At 42.9% G+C, this 20335-nt stretch overlaps 1 protein-coding gene across 1 annotated transcript in view; it reads right to left on the bottom strand.

Moving 5' to 3' along the window:
• The window catches only part of FXYD6 (FXYD domain containing ion transport regulator 6), a 106494-nt gene that overhangs the window by 9204 nt on the left and 76955 nt on the right, over positions 1–20335 (bottom strand). Inside the window, exon 9 of the mRNA XM_033918692.1 lies at positions 4734–4764. Coding sequence (XP_033774583.1) covers positions 4734–4764 — 31 coding nt within the window. The remainder of the gene's footprint in view (positions 1–4733; positions 4765–20335) is intronic.

The raw sequence follows: 20335 nt of genomic DNA, 5'->3' as shown, positions 1-20335 counted from the left end.
CCCACCAGGACAGACAGGGAAAACACTTGAGTACCTGAATAAATTCATGTAATCCATTCTGAGCTCCCCTGGGAGAACAGTATAGAAAATTGAATGAATGAATAAATAAATAAATAAATATGCTCAGTGAGAGGCTACAAAATCCTGAGTGGAGTAGAACAGGTACAAGTGGATCGATTTTTCACTCTGTCAAAAATTATCAGTGACCTGGATTGGTCACCGTGAGAATGGGCTGCTGGGCTTGATGGACCATTGGTCTGACCCAGTAAGGCTATTCTTATGTTCTTATGTGAGCCAAGTATAGGACAATTAAGCCATTGTAACATCACTGAGGAGGTTGGCTCTGAGGCACTGTGGAATGAGGCATTATGACATCACAATCTCAGCTCTGGAATGTTGCTCTCATTGGGGTTCCAGAATCTAGCTATTCTTTGAGATGCTGGAATGTTACTACTCCTTGGGTTTTGGCCAGGTACTAGTGACCTGGATTGGCCACCGTGAGAACGGGTTATTGGGCTTAATGGACCATTGATCTGACTCAGTATGGCATGTTCTTACATGAGCCAAGTAAAGGACAATTAAGCCATTTTAACATCACTGATGAAGTTGGCTCTGAGGCACTGTGAAATTAGGCATTATGACATCACAATCTCAGCTCTGGAATGTTGCTCTCGTTGGGGTTCCAGAATCTTGCTATTCTTTGAGATGCTGGAATGTTGCTACTCTTTGGGTTTTGGCCAGGTACTAGGGACCTGGATTGGCCACCATGAGAACGGGCTCCTGGGCTTGATGGACCATTGGTCTGACCCAGTAAGGCTATTCTTAAGTTCTTATGTACATCAACATACACTCAAATTTTGTGGGTACCTATGACAGCTAAGTATGAGGAGTTTCCATCATAATGGAGAATCTGAAGAATTAAAGGGCATGAGAGTAGATCATGGGATGAGGGGTCTGGAAGAGAATATGTGGAGGTGGATGATGCTTAAAAGGTTAAAGGGCAATGGAAGATGTTTACCAAATTTCCTTGCTTTCTTTTGTCCGTTGGTGCAGGGTTTGGTGACTAGTTGGAGTTATAGCACATTAATGCAGATTGCCAAGATGATGCAAGAATTTGGGAAGAGGGGTTGTCATTACAGATGCACTCTGAGTAAGGGTGAAAGCTCATAATATATGAGACCGAGAGGGAAATATGCCCCCGCCTTTGCAAAGCTGCACTAGCGTTTTCAGCGCCGGCCTCAGCAGTAAGAACTCTGATGCTCATAGAATTTCTATGAGCATCTGAGTTCTTACCACCAAAGGAGGGGGATAGTGAACTATTGCCCTAAGAGGTGGAAAACACAATCTCCAAGGAATCTGTGACTGTGAACAATTGCAGGAAGATCTTAGGAAATTGGAAGGCTGGACATCCAAACGGCAGATGAAATTTAATGTGGACAAATGCAAAGTGATGCACATTGAGAAGTGTAATTCAGATCATAGTTACTTGATGCTATGGGGTCTACCTTAGGAGCCACCACCCAAGAGAAAAATCTAGGTATCGTCATAGGCAATATGCTGAAATCTGCCCAGTGTGCAGCAGTGGCCAAGAAAGCAAACAGGATGCTAGGAATTATTACAAAAAGGGATTGTAGATAAAACCAAGAATACTGTAGTGCTTCTGTATCACTTCATGGTGCAATCTCACCTTGAGTAATACGTGCAATTCTGGTCACATCTCGAAAAGAGGAGGAGGAGTGTGTGGCGTGGTGGTTGAAGCTACAGCCTCAGCACCCTGGGGCTGTGGATTCAAATCCCACACTGCTCCTTGTGACCCTGGGCAAGTCACTTAATCCTCCATAGCCCCAGGTACGTTAGATAGATTGTGAGCCCACCGGGACAGACAGGGAAAATGCTTGAGCACCTGACTGTAAAACCGCTTAGATAACCTTGATAGGCGGTATATAAAATCCTAATAAACTTGTAGAAAAAGATATAGCAGAATGAGAAAAGGTTCAAATAAGAGCGACCAAAATTCGAGGGGAGGGAACTTCTTTCATATGAGGAAAGGCTAAAGAAGTTAGGGCTCTTCAGCTTGGAAAAGATGGCTCAGAGAAGATATGATAGAGGTATGAGGAGATGCTGAAAGGTTCTCAGCCCAACCAACCCATTTCCTAAATTCTGAGCATTATTTTGCCATTGTAGCTTAAACGAGTGTTATCTTATTTTGTTAAGTGCCAATTTGCAGAAATGATATTCTATGTTTTGTGTGTAGAATGGGTAAGAGTGAATTGATTTTTAAAAAATCTTTCAAAGTGTACAGCTAGAGGACACTCATTAAATACTCAACAAACAGTTAAGCTCTGGAACTCATTGCCACAGGATGTGGTAACAGCGGTTAACGTATCTGTGTTTAAAAAAGAGTTTGAATAAGCTCCTGGAGGAAAAGTGCATAGTCTGCTATTGAGATAGACATATCAAATCATTCAACTGAGCCAGATTGGTAACAAAATTCATGGAGAGTGATCAAAATAAAGTTTATAAAAATACTCAGAGATGTGGAACTCTGTAAGGAAGGCTTGAAAACCTCCCTTGGGTGAAGAGTTCACCTTCCAGTCATTGTTGTTTTATAAAAACTTTGATCACTAACTCCATAGAATATTGCTTGATTCAGTCTCAAAAAACTTTCATAATAAAGATGAATTTTGTTACCAATCTGGGTCAGTTGAATGATTTGATATCATAGCCTATTTCTGACCTCAGGTCTGTAATTCATTATCCCTGAATCTTATAGCAAATTTAAATTGAGATAGACATGGCAGAAGCCACCGCTTGCCCTGGGATCAATAGCATGGTATCATGCTACTATTTTGCATTGCCAAGTATTTATGACCTGGACTGGTGGCCACTGTTAGAAACAGGATACTGGACAAGATGGACCATTGGTCTCACCCTGCGTATGCTTTTCTTGATGCCCTCAGCCCGGTAGCTTCTATCTTTCTTAGAAGAACTCGATTCATTTCTAATCTATCATCTGTTCAGTCTGTGTCTTACTTATCTGTGTATTACTCCCACAGGATCCACGCATGTCACATCTGTATAATGTGCTGAATCAAAGCAGGCAACAGGAGAGATCTGTGTTTATGGTTCAGAAACCTGCTCCTCCCACCACACCCCCATCCCCCACTCCCCCAGTACGAATCTCCTTCTCTCTCCTATACCGAGTCCAAAGGGCAGAGAGTCTAGAGAGGATACAGCTTTCAGCAGCCTATAAGAGCAGGTTCTCTAGGGGTCTATGCACGGAAGATCGATGCAAAAGCATCAGCCTCTCAGTATCGCTGCTTATTTCTGATGGGAGTTGCTGTTTTAGCTCTAATTCTTCAGGACACAACTTTACCCTCCCCCCCCCCCCCCAATAAATAAATGGATACAATTCAACATATATATTTGAGGTCTGTTCAAAAGGTTCCAGGACGGTTTGAATTGCACACCAATGGGAAGTTCTTTTAGAAAACTCTAGGTGGCGTTGAATATCTTGAAACCTCACTAGTAACCTCCTTTTTTTTTCCATTTATTGGCATCTGTTTTTGTCTCTGAGCTACAGAAGTTTTTGTAAAAGTGTGTTTTCGAGATCAGCTATCAGCGATCATATGTGACCTCAATGAGCAGCGCTACAGCGTGAAGTTCTGTTTCAAATTGGGTAAAAGCGTTACAGAAACTTCTGAAATGATGAAAGTGGCTTATGGGGAACAGGTCATGAGTCATGGAAGGTGTTTTGAATGCATCAAAATTCCCAAATTTTGCACAAAACATGATGACAGTTCTTCTCTAGCTACCTTACTCTCCTCACTTGGCCCCTGCTGACTTCTTCTTGTTTCCTAAACATAAATCCACACTGAAAGGAAAGCGATTCGACACCGTTGAAGACATAAAGCAAAATTTGACGCAGCAACTTTTGACAATTCCTGAAGATGCTTTTAAGGACCGTTTCCAGAAGTGGAAACGATGTTGGGAAAAGTGTATAGGTAGGGAAGGGGAGTACTTTGAAGGGGACCCAATGGAATAAGTTGTAAGATTGTTTAATAAATTTTTTATAAAATCAGTCCTGGATCTTTTTGAACAGACCTTTGTATAGATAGATAGATAGATTTAAGAGTTACACAACAACAAAAAAAGGGGATCCAAAAAAGATCTGCAGAAAAAATCAGCCAGGAGCAAGCAAAACAAAACTGCAGACTGTGTACAAGATGCAGGCAAATTTTAATATGACAAGAACACAATATATAAAACCCTTTTACCAATAAAGGGACCCAACACAGTCCGTGTTTCGGACAAACCTTCGTCAGGGGTCCATGGTAAAATAGGGGGTCTAAAAAATGCCACAAAAAAAATTGAAGAATCTCGACGGGATGCCTGTGTGTATCAAGTTCGCCAAAAAAGCCAACAGCAGTAAAGCGTTCCTTAACACAGGAAAGATGAAGAGATCCAGAGAGGAGAAAGTGAGGGAAAAAGAATGAATGCGACAAAGATATGATAAAAAAAAAAAAAAAGCAGCACAAAGTAGATGAAGAAAGTTAGAAAAAGAAGGGAAAAGAGAAGAAAGACTAGAGGGATAAAAATGAAAGAAGATGGAGAGTGCAATAAATTAAATAAATAAGAGTAAAAATGTACAGGCAATAAGATAAGGACAGACAGAAAAGGTTCTTTTCTGAATTGCTTTCATTCTGTTTTAAAAGCTATATCAGGCACCTTACCATCACCCATTGTTCCTGAGAGTTTCTGTAGCGTTCAGTCTCCAGCAGAGGTACAGATTTGAGGCTGAAAGACTGGTGTGACAGCCAATTAATTGGAGACAAACTGCATTAAACATTAACGGGCCTAGGGTAATATTTCCCTTGGTCACATGGGAAGCAGGAGTTTGGATGGAGATTTTTGGAAGCAGGCAGGAGCTGCCCCTTTTTATTTGGATCAAACTCTTTCTGCCCCTTTAGAAGTGTGAATAGCAAACTCATTCGGGCGATCTAGTCAAAATGGATCAGAGATTAACCTGAGGGTCTGCAAGGGAAGGTGGAGCGAGCAGTGGTGCAGGGGGGAGTATGCGGGGAGGAAGGGAGGGCCACTGAGAACAGAATATATGAGGATTCAGATTGAGATAACTATTGCTAAAGTAAGATAGATAAATAGATAGATATTTTTAGAGCTTTTTGCTAGACTGGCAAATTCAGAGATAGCATGGTTTGTTTGCTTGTTAGCCCCCAAAATTATGGAGTCCTTTTACAAAGGTATGCTAACCGATTTAGCAAGCGCTAAATGCTAAGGAGCCCACAGAATATAATGGGCACCTTAACATGCACTAAATCAGTTAGCGCGCCTTTGTAAATGGACTCCAAGATTTGGCGGTGTATTGATTTGAGCATTTTGTTTTGTTATTTGCTGCATTTGTTTGTATGTTTTTTGTAATCTGCTTAGGTGTAAACGGAGTATAAGTTTTTAAAATAAATATTAAATAGATAAAATAAAAAGGGGAAAATTGCTAAATAATGATGATAACCAACTATAATATATAATTATAGGGTAAGCATGGACAATAATAAGAACTGTTCATCATCATTTGTTGTTCAAAATGATACTCACAACATCAAAATGTCAGGGCGCACGAAGCAGGTAACGTGGAAATGAGCATGTGCTTTTAGTGAATGAGCGTGGTAACCAGGGCTTTTTATTGAGGGGATACTCAGGGGTACCAGCACCTTTTCCATTGCTTGATAAAATTGACCCAAGTATTCATAAAAGAGCATAGATTCTGTGGCTGGTTGCAGGTGGCCTGGATACTGTGGAGTGATCACCCCACTAAGTGATCACCCCACTCCTGAAAAATGGTCTGGTATTTGAGTACCGATATGTTTTTCCTAGAAAAAAATATGCGCTGGGGGTAACTGTTACCACACCGGCATTCAGTGGCATTGCTAGTACCCCGGGCAGAAAAATTAAGATGGTCCCCCGCCCTATATAACATCAATTCAAGCTAGTGAGGACGGAGGAGAGGGGAAAGAGAAGGAATTCCTTCATAGTTCCAATATTCAAACCCCACAAAAAGCAAGCATATTTGAACCTATAAATAAAACTTATGTAGTGTTTCCCTCCTTTGTCTCTGTCCCTATCCTTCCTCCATATTCAGCATCCCCCTTTGTGTCACTATCCCTCCTCATGGGTCTAGCATCACCTCTCTGTGTCCCTCTCCCTATGCTCCCTCAAAGCCCAGCATGTCTTCTATGTGCCCCTGTTCCTTCCTGTGTTCAACTTCTCCCTCTTTCCTTCTGCATCTCCTCCAAACACCCCCTCCTCCCAATTGATCTAGAATCTCTGTCTCTTCCTCCCTTTGTTAGGTACTGGAGTACCTTTCCCTCTATCTCCTCCAATCCAGTCTCTCTCTTCCCTCTGATCTCTCCTGTCCAGCTTCTCTCCTCCTCTTTTCTCCCTTCCCTTTTTTCTGAGGTCTTTTTCTCTCTCATCCCTCTGTTTTACCACCTCGGGTGCATCTCTTCGCCCTCCCCTTTGCTCCAGATCTTTCTCTATCTTCCTTCTGCTCCTCTCCGCCCAGGCCAACATCTCTGTATAGTCCCTTCCCTCCACTGGTCCTCCAAAGGTACTATGGGACGCTGGCAGGATGCCTCACAGGAAAGACCTCGGCAAAGCTGGCTAGAGGCAGACAGTTTGGATTGTTACATCTGCCCCCACCAAGACAGTGCCTGGGACCGTCCACCTCTTCCCCAAACTACACCACTGCCTTCAGCAATCCGCACCAGGTTCATACATGATTTTGTGATTCATTTTTAGCTTGGATTTATAGAAATTTTTGTACATTCAAGTTATTTATAATAGTTGATGTTGTTATGAATCCTGGAATATCGTGATCGTGGTCGCAGTGTGAGCACATCACGAGGGTGGTGTTTGTAGTCATTTATACACTTATAAGCCAATTTGGGCTAGACCAGGGGTCTGCAACCTTTAAGACATAAAGAGCCACTTGGACCCGTTTTCGAAAAGAAAAAAAAACTTGGAGCCGCAAAACCATTATAAAACAAATCTAACACTGCATATATTGTTTCTTATCTTAATGCTATATACAGGATCACTAAATTGAAAATAAAATCATTTTTCCTACCTTTGCTATTTGGTGATTTCATGAGTCTCTGGTTGCACTTTCTTCTTCTGACTGTGCATCCAATCTTTCTTCCTTTCTTTCAGCCTCCTGTATGTTTCCTCTCCTCCAGACCTCATTCTCTCCCCCAACTTTTTCTTTCTGTCTCCCTGTTCCCCCTTCTTTCTGTCTCCGTGCCGTCCCCCAAGCCACTCGGTTTGCTGCCACCGCCATCGGGGAATAGCCCCCAAGCCACTGCCATCCCAAGCCTTCCCTGCAGAAGCATCGCGCTGACCAGCATTCCGCTCCCTGATTTCAATTCTGACGTAGGAGAGGAAGTTCCGGGCCAACAAGGCATTTCTCCTCATTCCATCCAGCCTGAGCCCCATCTCTCCTTGATCCAGCATTTCCCTTCTGTGTCTGTCAGAATTACCATTCCACTTATTTTCCAGCATTCTTCTTTGTGTCCATCTCACCTATATCCCTATCTCACCACTTTATCAGAATCTTCATTTGTCTCTGTCCTTGTCTTTACCCCATGTTCACCATTTGCCCTTTCAATGTCTTTATCTCCCCCCCACACACTTTTTCAGCATTACTTCTATGTCTCTATTTCACCTCCTCTTCATGTCCCCTCTGTATCTCTATCCTTATTCAGTAGGTCCTGCTTACTCTTTCTCTTCTTTGTGTCACTATCTCCATTTTCAGCTTTCCCCCCCTTTTCCTTTGTTAATGCACCCTGTAGCCAGAATCTTTCCACCCTCCCTCCACTTCGGCCCAGCCCAGTATGAAATATTTCCTTTTGTTTCCCTCCCCTCTCTCTTTCTCTCTCTCTTCTGCTCCCTCACCCAAGAGTCCTGCATCTGGCCCTCTCCCTTCTACCTGCACCTGGCAAAACCCCCCTGCTCCGCGGCTCTCTTCAGCAACTCGTCAGCAGCAGTGATCAAGACAAGCTGCCGACATCGAGGCCTTCCCTCTACGAGTCCCGCCTTTGTGGAAAAAGGAAGTTGAAACAAGCGGGACTCGCAGAGGGTAGGCCCCGACGTCAGAAGCTTGTGTCCATCGCTGCTGCTGAGTTGCCGAAGAGAGCCGCGGAGCAGGGGATGTGGCCGGAAGCAGGTAGAAGGGAGAGGGAGATAGGAAGGCTGTAGATCTCCGGAGCATGACACCGACCCCGGCCAGGATGATTTCTTTATCAGGGGTGCACCTTACAAGTCCAGCGTCGCGGCGGGAAATAGCCATGCTGAGCAGTGAGCTCAGCACTACACAGATGAAAGCCTTGCTTGCTGATTGGTCCGGCGGCTGTGTACGTGCTGAGCTCACTCAGCATGGCTATTTCCCGCCGCGACGCCGGACTTGTAAGCTGCATGCCTGCGTGACACACTACCGGAGCCGCAGCAAAGGTGGAAAAGAGCCGCATGCGGCTCTGGAGCCGCGGGTTGCCGACCCCCGGGCTAGACAGAGTCAGTAAACGACATAAAACAAAATTGGCGTTCAATGCTATTCTATAAGAAAGATGAGTATCCATTATAGAATGGGTATTGAGTACCAGGACTTACATCTGCTGAAACCAGGTATAATTCCCAGCGCCCAGTTTGGCTGCACATCCCCCTGTGTTCTATAGCACTGCATGCAAATTATAGAAATGCGCCTGACCCACCCATGCACTTCCTGTGATCACACCCATAAGAACATAAGAATTTGCCTCCGCTGGGTCAGACCAGAGGTCCATCGCGCCCAGCAGTCCGCACCCGCGGTGGCCCATCAGGTCCTTTTGGGTTGTGCGCTATGGAATTTGGGTGCACATTATTACAGCAAAACAACAAAAAGATTGTGGAACAGAAGATCAGAGGTAACAGGTTGTAATTTAATAAGCATCCAAATAACTAAAAAAAAAAAAAAAAAAAATCCATGAAGGGTATATACAGTCACAAGTGACCCACAAGATAAAACCCAAATAATGTATAAAATACAAATGACCTAACACGGGCCATTTTTCAGCAAAAATTAAAATGCCTTTCTCAGGGGTCTTATAGGATCCTAAAAGATGGAAAGAGAATAGATCATGAAAATATATATATTTATTTATTTAAAATTAACCATGAATAAGTGTGGTGCGCATGTAATAAAAATGGATTTCAAATATTTTTATTGAGTTTTCAATAACAAAAGTTGAAACAGGTAAGAAACAAAAACAGCAATGAGCAAGTGAACAGAGAGGTTCAACAGAACCATCCAGAAACCCAAAAGATTAACATACAAAATATCTCAAAGAGGGCCGTGGGGGAGAACCAGGGGGTTCGGGAGAACCAGAAATAAACCTGAAGAGGAGAGGAGACAAAGAAAGGAGTGAAAAGGAAGAAAGGACGAAGAAGAACCTAATCAGAAAGAAGTTGAAACGAGAAGCAAGTATACAAAGGGTACGGGACGGACATCCCACTCCCAACATGTAATAAAAATGAAGGTGTGAATGATGAATTACTGTGTGAGGTGAGATGAAATGGTGAAAAGACAAATGGTGATAATTAATCCACGAAAAGGTGTGGTAATGGAAACTCTACCCTCCTCCCCCCCTCCCCCCCCTTTTACGAAGCCACTTTTGGCTTTTTTTTTATCGCCGACTGTGGTGGTAAAAGCTCAGAACGTTGGAGCTTTTACCGCCATAGCAGTTGATAAAAAAAGCCTAACACAGCTTTGTAAAATGAGGGGGGAGAGGGGGGTAAAAGAGGTGAAACATGATGTCAACATTGTGAAAAATCCTCTGTGAAAATGATCCATCAATGCAGTGGCCAGTGAAACAAATGAAACAAAAAATAAACTAGTGAAGAGAGGGGTGAACTAAATAATAAGGGGCTCATAATCGAAACGGAAATGCGTCTAAAAACCGTCCTAAATCGGCACTTAGACGATCAGTGAGGCAAGTCATCCAAGTGCCGATAATCGAACCAGGTTTTAGATGTATCTAAAACTGACTTAGGCCTTCACAGTGCTGGAGTATGCCCAGAGCTAAAAGGGTTCATAGACAACTCGGCGAAAGACAAAGGCGCGCGCCGACAACTGAGCGCAAGACGGAGGCACGCGCCGAAGAAAATTACAGTTTTTAGGGGCTCCGACGAGGGGTTTTGTTGGAGAGCCCCCCCCAGTTTACTTAATAGATATTGCGCCGGCGTTGTGGGGGGTTTGGGGGGTTGTAACCCTCCACATTTTACTGTAAACTTTACTTTTTCCCTAAAAACAGGGAAAAAGTGAAGTTTTCAGTAAAATGTGGGGGTTACAACCCCCCCACACCCCCCACAACGCGGCGCAATCTCTATTAAGTAAAGTGGGGGGTTCCCCCCATGCCCCCCCCGGTCGGAGCCGTAAAAACTGTAATTATCTGCGGCGCGCACCTCCGCGCTGCGCTCAATTGTCTGCGCGCGCCTTTGTCCCGGCGCGCTTTTGACCTGACACCGCTAAAAGAGGCGTTGTAGGAGGAGTGGTGAGGGTGGGATTTGGGCAGGACCTGGGCCATCCTAGACTTAGGGCTCCTTTTACTAAGCTGCGTTAGGGCTTTAACGCGCAGAATAGCGCGCGCTACAATGCCGCATGCGCTGGACCGCTAATGCCAGCATGGAGCTGGCGCTAGTTCTAGCTGTGTAGCGCGGGGTTAGCGTGCGCTAAAAACGCTAGCGCACCTTAATAAAAGGAGCCCTTAGTCGTACTGCATGTAAAACCGAAAGTTTTACACCACTGCCTAGACGGAACTTGGACGTTGTGACTTAAGCCATCTAAAACCAGGTCTAAGTCACAAGAAGGTATCCAAAGTGACCAGATAACCACTGTAGGGACAAAGTACAGACCCCTACACACTCCCCCAGTGATCACTGAACCCCCCCCTCTCCCCCCTCACTGCCATAAAAATCGAAATAACAACTTTACATATCTGCCTCCAGAACATCAGCACCTGGCAGCCTGGCATAGGAAAGCCTAGTAGAGCTGCACAGAGGTGGCTTAAGGGGTCTGGGGGGTGGGCTAGTGAACCATGGAGAGGATGACTCAGGCCCATAAGCCACTCTAACCACTGCATGCATGGTGAAACATGTGTACCCCCCCCAAAAAAAAAAAACAACCCTTATGTACTGCTATATAAATGGCACCTGCAGCCATAAGGGCTATTGGGATGGTAGACAGGTGGGTCTAGTCGGTTCTGGAGAGCTCACCATGACCTATAAGGTTGTTGTGGTAAGATGTGTATGTGGCACCCTTCTTGTGAAGTTCACAGCAGTGCACTGTAAGATACCCCACTACTCTGGTACAATGTTTGGGTGTCCAGTCCATCACTTTGCTGACCCCGCCCACGTCCAAAAGGCCTTTATCTAGGCGTTTTTGACTTGGATGAATTTTTAAACAAAAATGGGGTACAGAGATAGACGACTTAGTGGTCTGGACGATCAGACGGCTGGACGTAGTTAGATGATTTTTTTGAAAAAAAAAAAAAAATGTTGGACGTATTTTTTGAAAATGGACCTTTTCCCATGTCTGACTTTGGGCGACTAGTGACTTAGGCCCAAAACGGACTTAGATGTATCTTTGGATTATGCCCCTCTATGGTCCTATGACATTATGAAAAACTAGACGTGGTATTTTAAAGCCACATACCTTGGCAGTCTTGGGGGTCCTTTTACTAAGGCTCGCTAGCCGTTTTAGCGCGTGTCCATAGAATATAATGGACATTAGCGTTTATTGCGCCTTAGTAAAAGGACCCCTTTATTATAAAAGCATAAAAATCTACAAAGAAGCAAAAAAGGAAACAACAGATGTTGCAAAAAACAACAACAACTGGATTGAGTGCAGAAAAGAGAACCGTTTTAAACTTATCGGAAGCATGAAAGCCTCCAGTGGTACAAATGTGCACAAATAACAATCTATAGAATGCATGTGTGGGGGTAAAAGTGTATATATTGCATATACCGTAGTAAGATCACACTTACTTTTGTGTGCATGTTGTGTACGAAGTTCTGAGGCACATATACTATATAAAAAGATCACCTTTCCACCAATGTCTTTATAAAAAGTAGGCTCTAGGTATCTTTGTATCATTCATATAAAGACAACATTTATTAAAAGCAGCCACCATGAGGGTAATTTCTACCCACAGTAAATCTGCATAGAGATAAATTACCTGCATATCTGAAAGCCTCTGCCCCCTGCAGGAGGTTAATGAATAGCTAGTAAGGTATTAAGTACTTCACGTTCTTCTAATGAATAACTAGCCAATGTGTACCAGGAGGGAGAAGTAAAAAAAAAAAAAAAACAGGGGAAGAGTGGGAGAGGGATCAAATATGAAAATACTGAAGTTATTCCTGTAAAAGATGGCAGCAGTCTTATGCTCTGGGATTACAAAGCCCAACACCAGGCACAGGATCAACTGTCCATAGAATTAAGATCTTAAAGAAGGTAAGATATGTAGTACTGAGTCGGGCAAAAGATGCATCAAGGCCAGCACCATCTCTGACAACAACCAACCCAGGTCACCAAGATGTTTCCGGCCTATTGCAAGAAATATTTCTTGCAGGTCCCTCCCAAGGATAAGCAGTAGCACTCCAAGGTCTACTTGGTTGACAACTGTTTATGGACTTCTCCTCTAGTCATTTGTCCAAACCCCTTTTAAACCCAGATATTTAAAATGACATCTCACAGCTTGATAGTTGGTTGAATGAGATATAAAATACTGCTTTTCTCCCAATTTATTTAAATCTGATACTTGTTAGTTTCCTGGAGTCTCCGCTAGCTCTGGTACAACCTGAAGGCATAAATAATGTGGGTCAGGATTGGGCTACAACCCATGTTTGGATATTATAATTTCCTCTGCTCAATTGCTAAGCTAAGATCCAGAACCTGGTGATAATTCATTCATGAAAATTAACCATGGAAAGACATATTAACACAGTGGCCACTTTTTAATTAGCCTGGTTTACCAAGCCAGTCTCTTCATTAGTCATTTTCAGAATAGACTACTGTAATATACACTGGACTTCCATGGAAGTTCATGTCTACATTGCAACCCATTCAGAATGCCGCTGCTAGGGGTCTTACTGGAACTAGATGGAGTATATATATCAGGGGTCTCCAAAGTCCCTCCCCGAGGGCCGAATCCAGTCAGGTTTTCGGGATTTCCCCAATGAATATGCATTGAAAGCAGTACATGCACATAGATCTCATGCATATTCATTGGGGAAATCCCGAAAACCTGATTGGATTCGGCCCTCGAGGAGGGACTTTGGAGACCCCTGATATATATTGTTTCTTGTTGGAAGTCCATCCACAATTTTAAACTGTCCTAAGCATTAAATCAGTATTTCCAAGACTGTTTAATTAAATATGGGTGTGCAAGGATTGCAGCCTTTCCACAGGGCATTTGTTGAAAATCCCCTCAGCTGTACTCACTCAGAACTAGGAATTGCCCATCAGACATTTCCCTGAGCCGCAGGTCCCCTCTGCTGAAATAAGGCAGTTGAACAATTATAGAACACTAGTCTTTAAGCCCGTTAGATTAACGGGTGCTAGAACATATGTGTGTGTGTCTGTCTTTTTTTTTCTCTCTCTCCTTAGCCGCTTTCTTTCTTTCTGCCTTTCTTTTTCCTTGGCTGTCCATCACCACCCCTTGCCTGCTCCCCCTGTCCATTTTCCCTTCCTTTTACCTCCACTGTGTCCACCACCACCCCTTCACTGCTCTCCTTATGCAGCAGCAGCCCTTCTCCCTTTGTTTTACCTCCCCCCTGTCCAGCAGCACCTCTTTCCTTCTCCCCCTGTCCAACATTAGTCCTCCGTTATTTTTTCTTCACCTCCCCTGTCCATCAGCATCTCTTTCCTTCTCCCCCTGTCCAGCAGTAGGCATCCCTTCCTTTTTTATCCTCCCTCCTTCTTATCCCTATGATACTCTTACCTTGCTCTGCCCCTGATCAGAGGTTCCCGACAGCTGCCCAGTTGCACCCATTGGAAAAGTTCCCACTGCCGCATCCCGCACCCCTCCTGACGCAGCTCCCGCTGTCCTTTCTGTCTGTCTCTGTCCCTGGCCCCCTTTGCCTGTCTGTCTTTCTGTGTATCTCCCTGACCCTGTGTCTTTCTTCTTTCCTTTCTGTCTCCCTTCCTCCCTCTGTCTGTCTGTCCAAAGCAGCATTCCATCCCCCTCCCCCCACACCAGTTCCCTGTGCACCTGCCCCTGTGTCTTTCTTATTTTCTTTGTGTTTCCCTTCCTCTCTCTGTCTGTCCAAAGCAGCATTCCATCCCCCTCCATTTCCCTCCCCCCACACCAGTTCCCTGAGCACCTGCCCCTGTGTATTTCTTATTTTCTTTGTGTTTCCCTTCCTCTCTCTGTCTGTCTGTCCGTCCAAAGCAGCATTCCCTTCCCCTCCATTTCCCTCCCCCCCCACCAGTTCCCTGTGCAGCAGCATTAGCGTTTCCTCTACCCGCCCCTGTCCCTTCCCCTTCCCCTTCCCGCGGGCCGGACTACAAAGGTGGTGATTCCAGCAGCGCTTTTATCAGTCTCCACACGCTGCTTCGGGCCCTTCTGCCCTGATTTACTCTGGCACGTCCCTGATGACATCATCAGAGACGCGGCAGAGCAAATCAGGGCAGTAGAAGGGCCCGAAGCAGCGTGTGGAGACTGATGTACACGCTGCTTGAATCGCCATTCGGACCCGCGGGAAGAGAAGGGGGTGGGCGGCAAAGGAGAAACGGAGATCGGCGGCGGCGACAGGAGAAACGGATAACGTCGTCTGGCTGCGGTCCGGCTTGTGGAGGCGATCGGGTGGTGACGTATTCGCGCGCATGCGCACTCCTTCGGCCACAGACCTACAGCGCACGGAACACGAAAATAGGACTGCGCATGTGCGAGTTAGCCTTTTATTATATAGGATTCTAGGATAACAACACTGACCTTACGCTACCTACATCCAAATGTCTAAATTTTAAAATTCCAACTTTAAAAGAAATAGAAGCCGTCCTTCAAAGAATTAAATTAAAAAATTCTCGTTCAGAACTAATCCCTCCTTTTTATTTGAAAAAATTTATTTCTTGCTTTGGTCCCTATATACAGTCGCTTATTAAACAGAGTTTTATTACATCCACCGTCCCTCTTAATTGGAAAAAAGCAATCGTCACTCCAATTTTGAAAAAATACAATGCTGACCGTAATGACGTAGCCAATTATCGCCCAATTTCAAATTTACCTTTCCTAGCAAAAGTAACTGAAAAACTGGTTTTCGAACAATTAACTGACTTCATTGAGTCATCAAACGTACTACATCCTAATCAAACCGGTTTCCGGAAATACCATAACACAGAGTATTCAATGTTAGGCTTGGTATCCAACATTCATTATTATTTAGACCACCACAGATCGGTCGCTCTTTTTTCTTTGGATCTTTCAGCAGCCTTTGATACTATAGATCATGCTCTCCTACTCAATCGTTTGGAATCTTTCGGTATTGGAGGACAAGTATTACAATGGTTTCAATCTTTTCTTTCCAACCGATCCTCTACTGTCATAATCAAAGAAGATCACTCTACCCCTTACACCTCGCTTTTTGGTATACCTCAGGGTTCTATTCTATCTCCCCTATTATTCAATATTTTTCTTTCACCCTTTCTTACCTTATGTCAATCACTAGGCTTTACAACTTTTTCCTACGCTGATGATATCCAACTTCTCCACCCACTTGACCCCGGAAAATATGAGGAAATTATAGCCATCAACTCCAAATTGGATATAATAAAAAACTGGCTCTGCAATAATAAACTCTCTTTAAATATACAAAAAACACAAACAATGTTATTTACATGGAAAAAAGACATCATACTAATTTCTCCTTTTTTGCTTGAAAACAATCCAATTGAATCTGTCTCATCCATAAAAATATTAGGAGTTATAATTGATACAAACTTATCGTTTCATGATCACATAAGTCAAACGGTTAAATCCTGTTTTTATAAATTACGTCTGATAAGATCCATTTCATCCTTCTTAGAACCAAAATCTGTTAATATCCTTGTTCACTCCATGATCATTTCCAAAATAGATTATTGTAACTCTTTGCTATACAATATTTCTCAAAAAGAAAAGAAAAGACTCCAAATAATCCAAAATATGGCCATAAAACTTATACATAAAGCAAAAAAATATGACCATGTAACACCCCTTCTTAATAAATCACACTGGTTACCTATTAATCATCGCATAACTTTTAAAATAGCATTTTTAGTCTTTAAGGTTCTAATATATAACTCCCCACAATTCATTTCTAGAATGATTATCCCCTATCATTCTAATCGAACACTTCGCTCATCTCAACAAGAGTTACTTTTGGTCCCTTCACTCAAAATTGTGGGAACAAGGAGAAACGATATGTTCTCTGTTTTAGCTCCCCAACTCTGGAACACTTTGCCTCTTTTTATTAGAAAGGAGAGAGATATTATCTCTTTTAAAAAACTCTTAAAAACTTTTTTATTTAATGACGCTTTTAATGAATAACTTTTCCGCCTTTTTTTTTTTTTTTTTTCTAACATCCCTTAACAGCCAGGCTTTTAATTAATGAATAATTTTCTTTTTTTTTTTTTACTCCCCTGTTTTATGTTTTTTCCTAAATATATGTTTTTTTTCACCAATAGAAAATATGTAACTTTTCCCCCCTTTCCTCCCTTTTCATGTTTGTTTTTCATGTTTGTTTTTAATGTATTATTTAATTTAATTATTTAACAAATATGTGTTTTATTGGTTTTTTGTTTTTTAATGTTTTTTACTAATATGAATGAATGTTCTTTTATAACTTGTTTTTAAGTGTACATCGCTTAGAATGTCTTAAATAGGCGATCCATCAAAAATAAAGTGAACTTGAACTTGAACTTGAACTTAAATCAGTTAAAGCAGCATGACCTTTTAAGCAGGCGTTTGAGGATTAACTCTTTGGTGCTCTGTGCTATTTAGTTCAGTTGCTATTGGCTTTTTGCAGTATTTATATTTCCAAATTATTCATTTTAATTATTCATGGATTGTTTTATTTGTGTATTTTCTTGTATAAAGTTGAAATGATTTTATCTTCATTTGTGACTGGTTTTTCTTGCAAGTGGATAGACATGCCACAAAAACTGTTAATATTGTATTATCGGGTAAATTACTTCAAAAAGGCTGTACATAAAGGTGAATGAACGCGTACATCTTCTTCTTGCTTTCCAACGGGCTGTTTTGTGTACCAGGAAATTGCACACACTGTAACAGCCCTGTTCCCCTCCTCGCAGCACAAGCAGTGTACCTCCAAAAACATCTTGATGCTCAAAGCAGTACAAAGAGTATAAGCCTAGGTAAACCCGAGAACCAAGACAGAATTTCTGTTCCTAACTCTCCGTAAGAACTCAGGCAATATTTGGATGGCGGCAACGCAGCATCTTTGCTGCCCTAAATTAACCAGAGAGCTGCTGAAAATTGGTGGTGCCCAGGAAACTCCCAACTCTGCCCTGACTCCTCCGTCAGTCCTCCCTAGGCACCTAAGTGAAGAGTCCTGCAGCAATCAGACAGAAAGTTCAGCTTCACGATCCGGTTATTATGTGCCATTAAATATCCTGCGGAGCCCAGTCAGTGACCTTCCAGCAGGTTATCTACCATTGGATATCGACCCCTCTGTTACCCAGTACTGAGGCCTTGCCAATGATGCCCCATCAACTCCTGAGGCTGTCCTGTTGGATCCCCGTACAAAGTAATACAGCAATGTATATTTTCTTCAAACCGCTTAGAACCTAAAGGATATAGCGGTATATAAGAAATAAATTACATTACATTACATTACATTATAGGGGAAAATATGGTTAGGAAGTGGGGATTAGTGAGTGTCTGAGTTTTCTGGAATTTAATTTGGAGCTCCAAGATGCAGCAAGGCCAGTTCAACCTATGAACTTATGGATCAGGTGACGCCCTGATCGAGTCCAGTGTACCTTCAAATTTCTAGATGGGATAGATACTGAACTGGGTTTTTGGTACCCTTTATCATCAGTGCCCTGAGCCAGTGCCTCACCTGATCCAGCAAAGGGGCGGGGGAGGGGGGGACTTGAGAGGGGAGATACTGTATCACAGGTGGGGAGGGGGAAGAAGAGATATCAGATTGCAGGATGTTGGGGGGGGGGAGTGCCAATGTAAATGTTGGGTCAGGGTGCCACAGTCCGGTGAGATGGCCCTGTCAGTAGCATTGGCTTCTCAAAATTTCTGCCAGTTATGGTAACAACCAGATACCCCCTCTTTTACTGCAAGCATCCAGAATCCAGCAGCACCTGCATTTGGGAGCTAGAACCTCAGGCTACAGTGCATTATTCTAGTACTCCTGGGGGAATTCCACTCAAACCCTAAAAAAAAAATTCTGCAGCTTTGTGAAATAACTTTTCTTCTGTAGTACAATTTCGATTCACTATGACTCCAAAGTCAGTGACTGCGCTGTTATTTTGACAAATAGATGTGTAGGCACTTTCACATCGTGTGCAAAATTTCACAATTTTGTGCATAATTTTCACAAGAGCAAATATAGTATTCCACCCTGGAGACCTTACTTCTGAAAGGATAGAGAAAATGTAGGGGCTATACTGAGAAAAGAAACCATTTTGGTGTAAGGTCTATTTCAAAAGCATATGGTAGGAGACTTGGGGGGAGGGGGGGAAGTTATCCACAAGGGCTACTGTTAACTCCGATTATTAGTAACTAGGTCTCATTTCATAAAATTGGACCTGTGCTAAAATAGCACGAGTTAATGGTCAAATAAACCGTCTTAATGGTAGCCCATGTTGTTAACTTCACCCCTTATGGACTTAAATATATATAAAGCAGAGGAGAGACATGGGTATATGATGAGACATTTCAATTTCTTATAATGCACCTAAAGCAATTCTTTTTCTGAGAAAAGAAACTTCTAGAACAAGAAGTCATGATATCTGGCTCCACGGAAATTGACCGAAGAGAAACATTTGAAAATACTCCTTCACAGAAAGGATGATGGGTGCTTGGAATGAGCTTGCATTGGAGATGTTGGAGGATAAATAAAAACACTAATGAAATTAAAAAAAAAAAAAAAAAATAGGCAATAATCACAGAGAAGCTTTAGTTAAAATGAACAGAATCCCACAGATCAATTGGAGTCATGGGCACTACACCAGGAATGAAACTGGGCAGACTAGATGAGCCTTTTAGTACTTATCTGCTATTATAATGGTGGTCAGCAATAATTTTGCCACCACCAACTTTATTCCTGGATATTCACTGCTGGGTCATGTCCAGGCACCAGCACTAAATATCACGGCAAGTAGTTACAAATTATTAAACCACATATAGATAGGACTGTGTTTTATGCAGTCCTATTTAATCCACACAGGAAAATTACGCTCCAATAAATGCACGCCGACAATTAACAAGTGAGCGCAGGACAATTGCGGCCCATAAAGGATAACTGGAAGGCCCTGATTTGCTGAGACTCCTCAGGTCCCGTCCCTTGGGAGGGGCTTGAGGCGCCTGAGGAGTCACAGCAAATCAGGGCCTTCCAGATATCCAGTAAAAGGGTTCCCATACATGCTGTAAACCAGTGGTCTCAAACTCAAACCCTTTGTAGGGCCACATTTTGGATTTGTAGGTACTTGAAGGGCCGCAGAAAAAAATAGTTAATGTCTTATTAAAGAAATGACAATTTTGCATGAGGTAAAAAACTTTATAGTTTATAAATCTTTCCTTTTGGCTAAGTCTAAATAATAATATTGTAATTTATAGCTAAAGAGACAGATGATCAAGAAACTATTTTATTTTACTTTTGTGCTTATGATAAACATACCGAGGGCCTCAAAATAGTACCTGGCGGGCCGCATGTGGCCCCCCGGGCCGCACGTTTGAGACCACTGCTGTAAACCTAACCCTAACACTCGATAGGAAGTGAATCTGTTAAGTGTAGTGAGGGGGGGGGCACCCACCCCCTCCCCTCCCCCTCCAAAAAAGAGGGTTACTTCGGAGCCCTCAAAAAGACAAAATAGTGTCTTATTGGGGCGGACCTTCCGTGCTTGCACTTGTCATGCACGCAAATGTCGGTGCTCAATTGTCATCGCACATTTGTCCAGCGCGCATTTGACGGGTCATGATTTATTCAGTTACCTTAAGTGGCGAAATGCTGAATATCAGCACTTAATCACATACAAAATGACTCCACCCCAAGGCTG

Source organism: Geotrypetes seraphini, chromosome 13 (assembly GCF_902459505.1).
Source record: "Geotrypetes seraphini chromosome 13, aGeoSer1.1, whole genome shotgun sequence".
Classification (NCBI taxonomy): Eukaryota; Metazoa; Chordata; class Amphibia; order Gymnophiona; family Dermophiidae; genus Geotrypetes; species Geotrypetes seraphini.
Note: the sequence above shows the minus strand (reverse complement) of the source record. Positions and strands in the feature narration are given on the sequence as shown.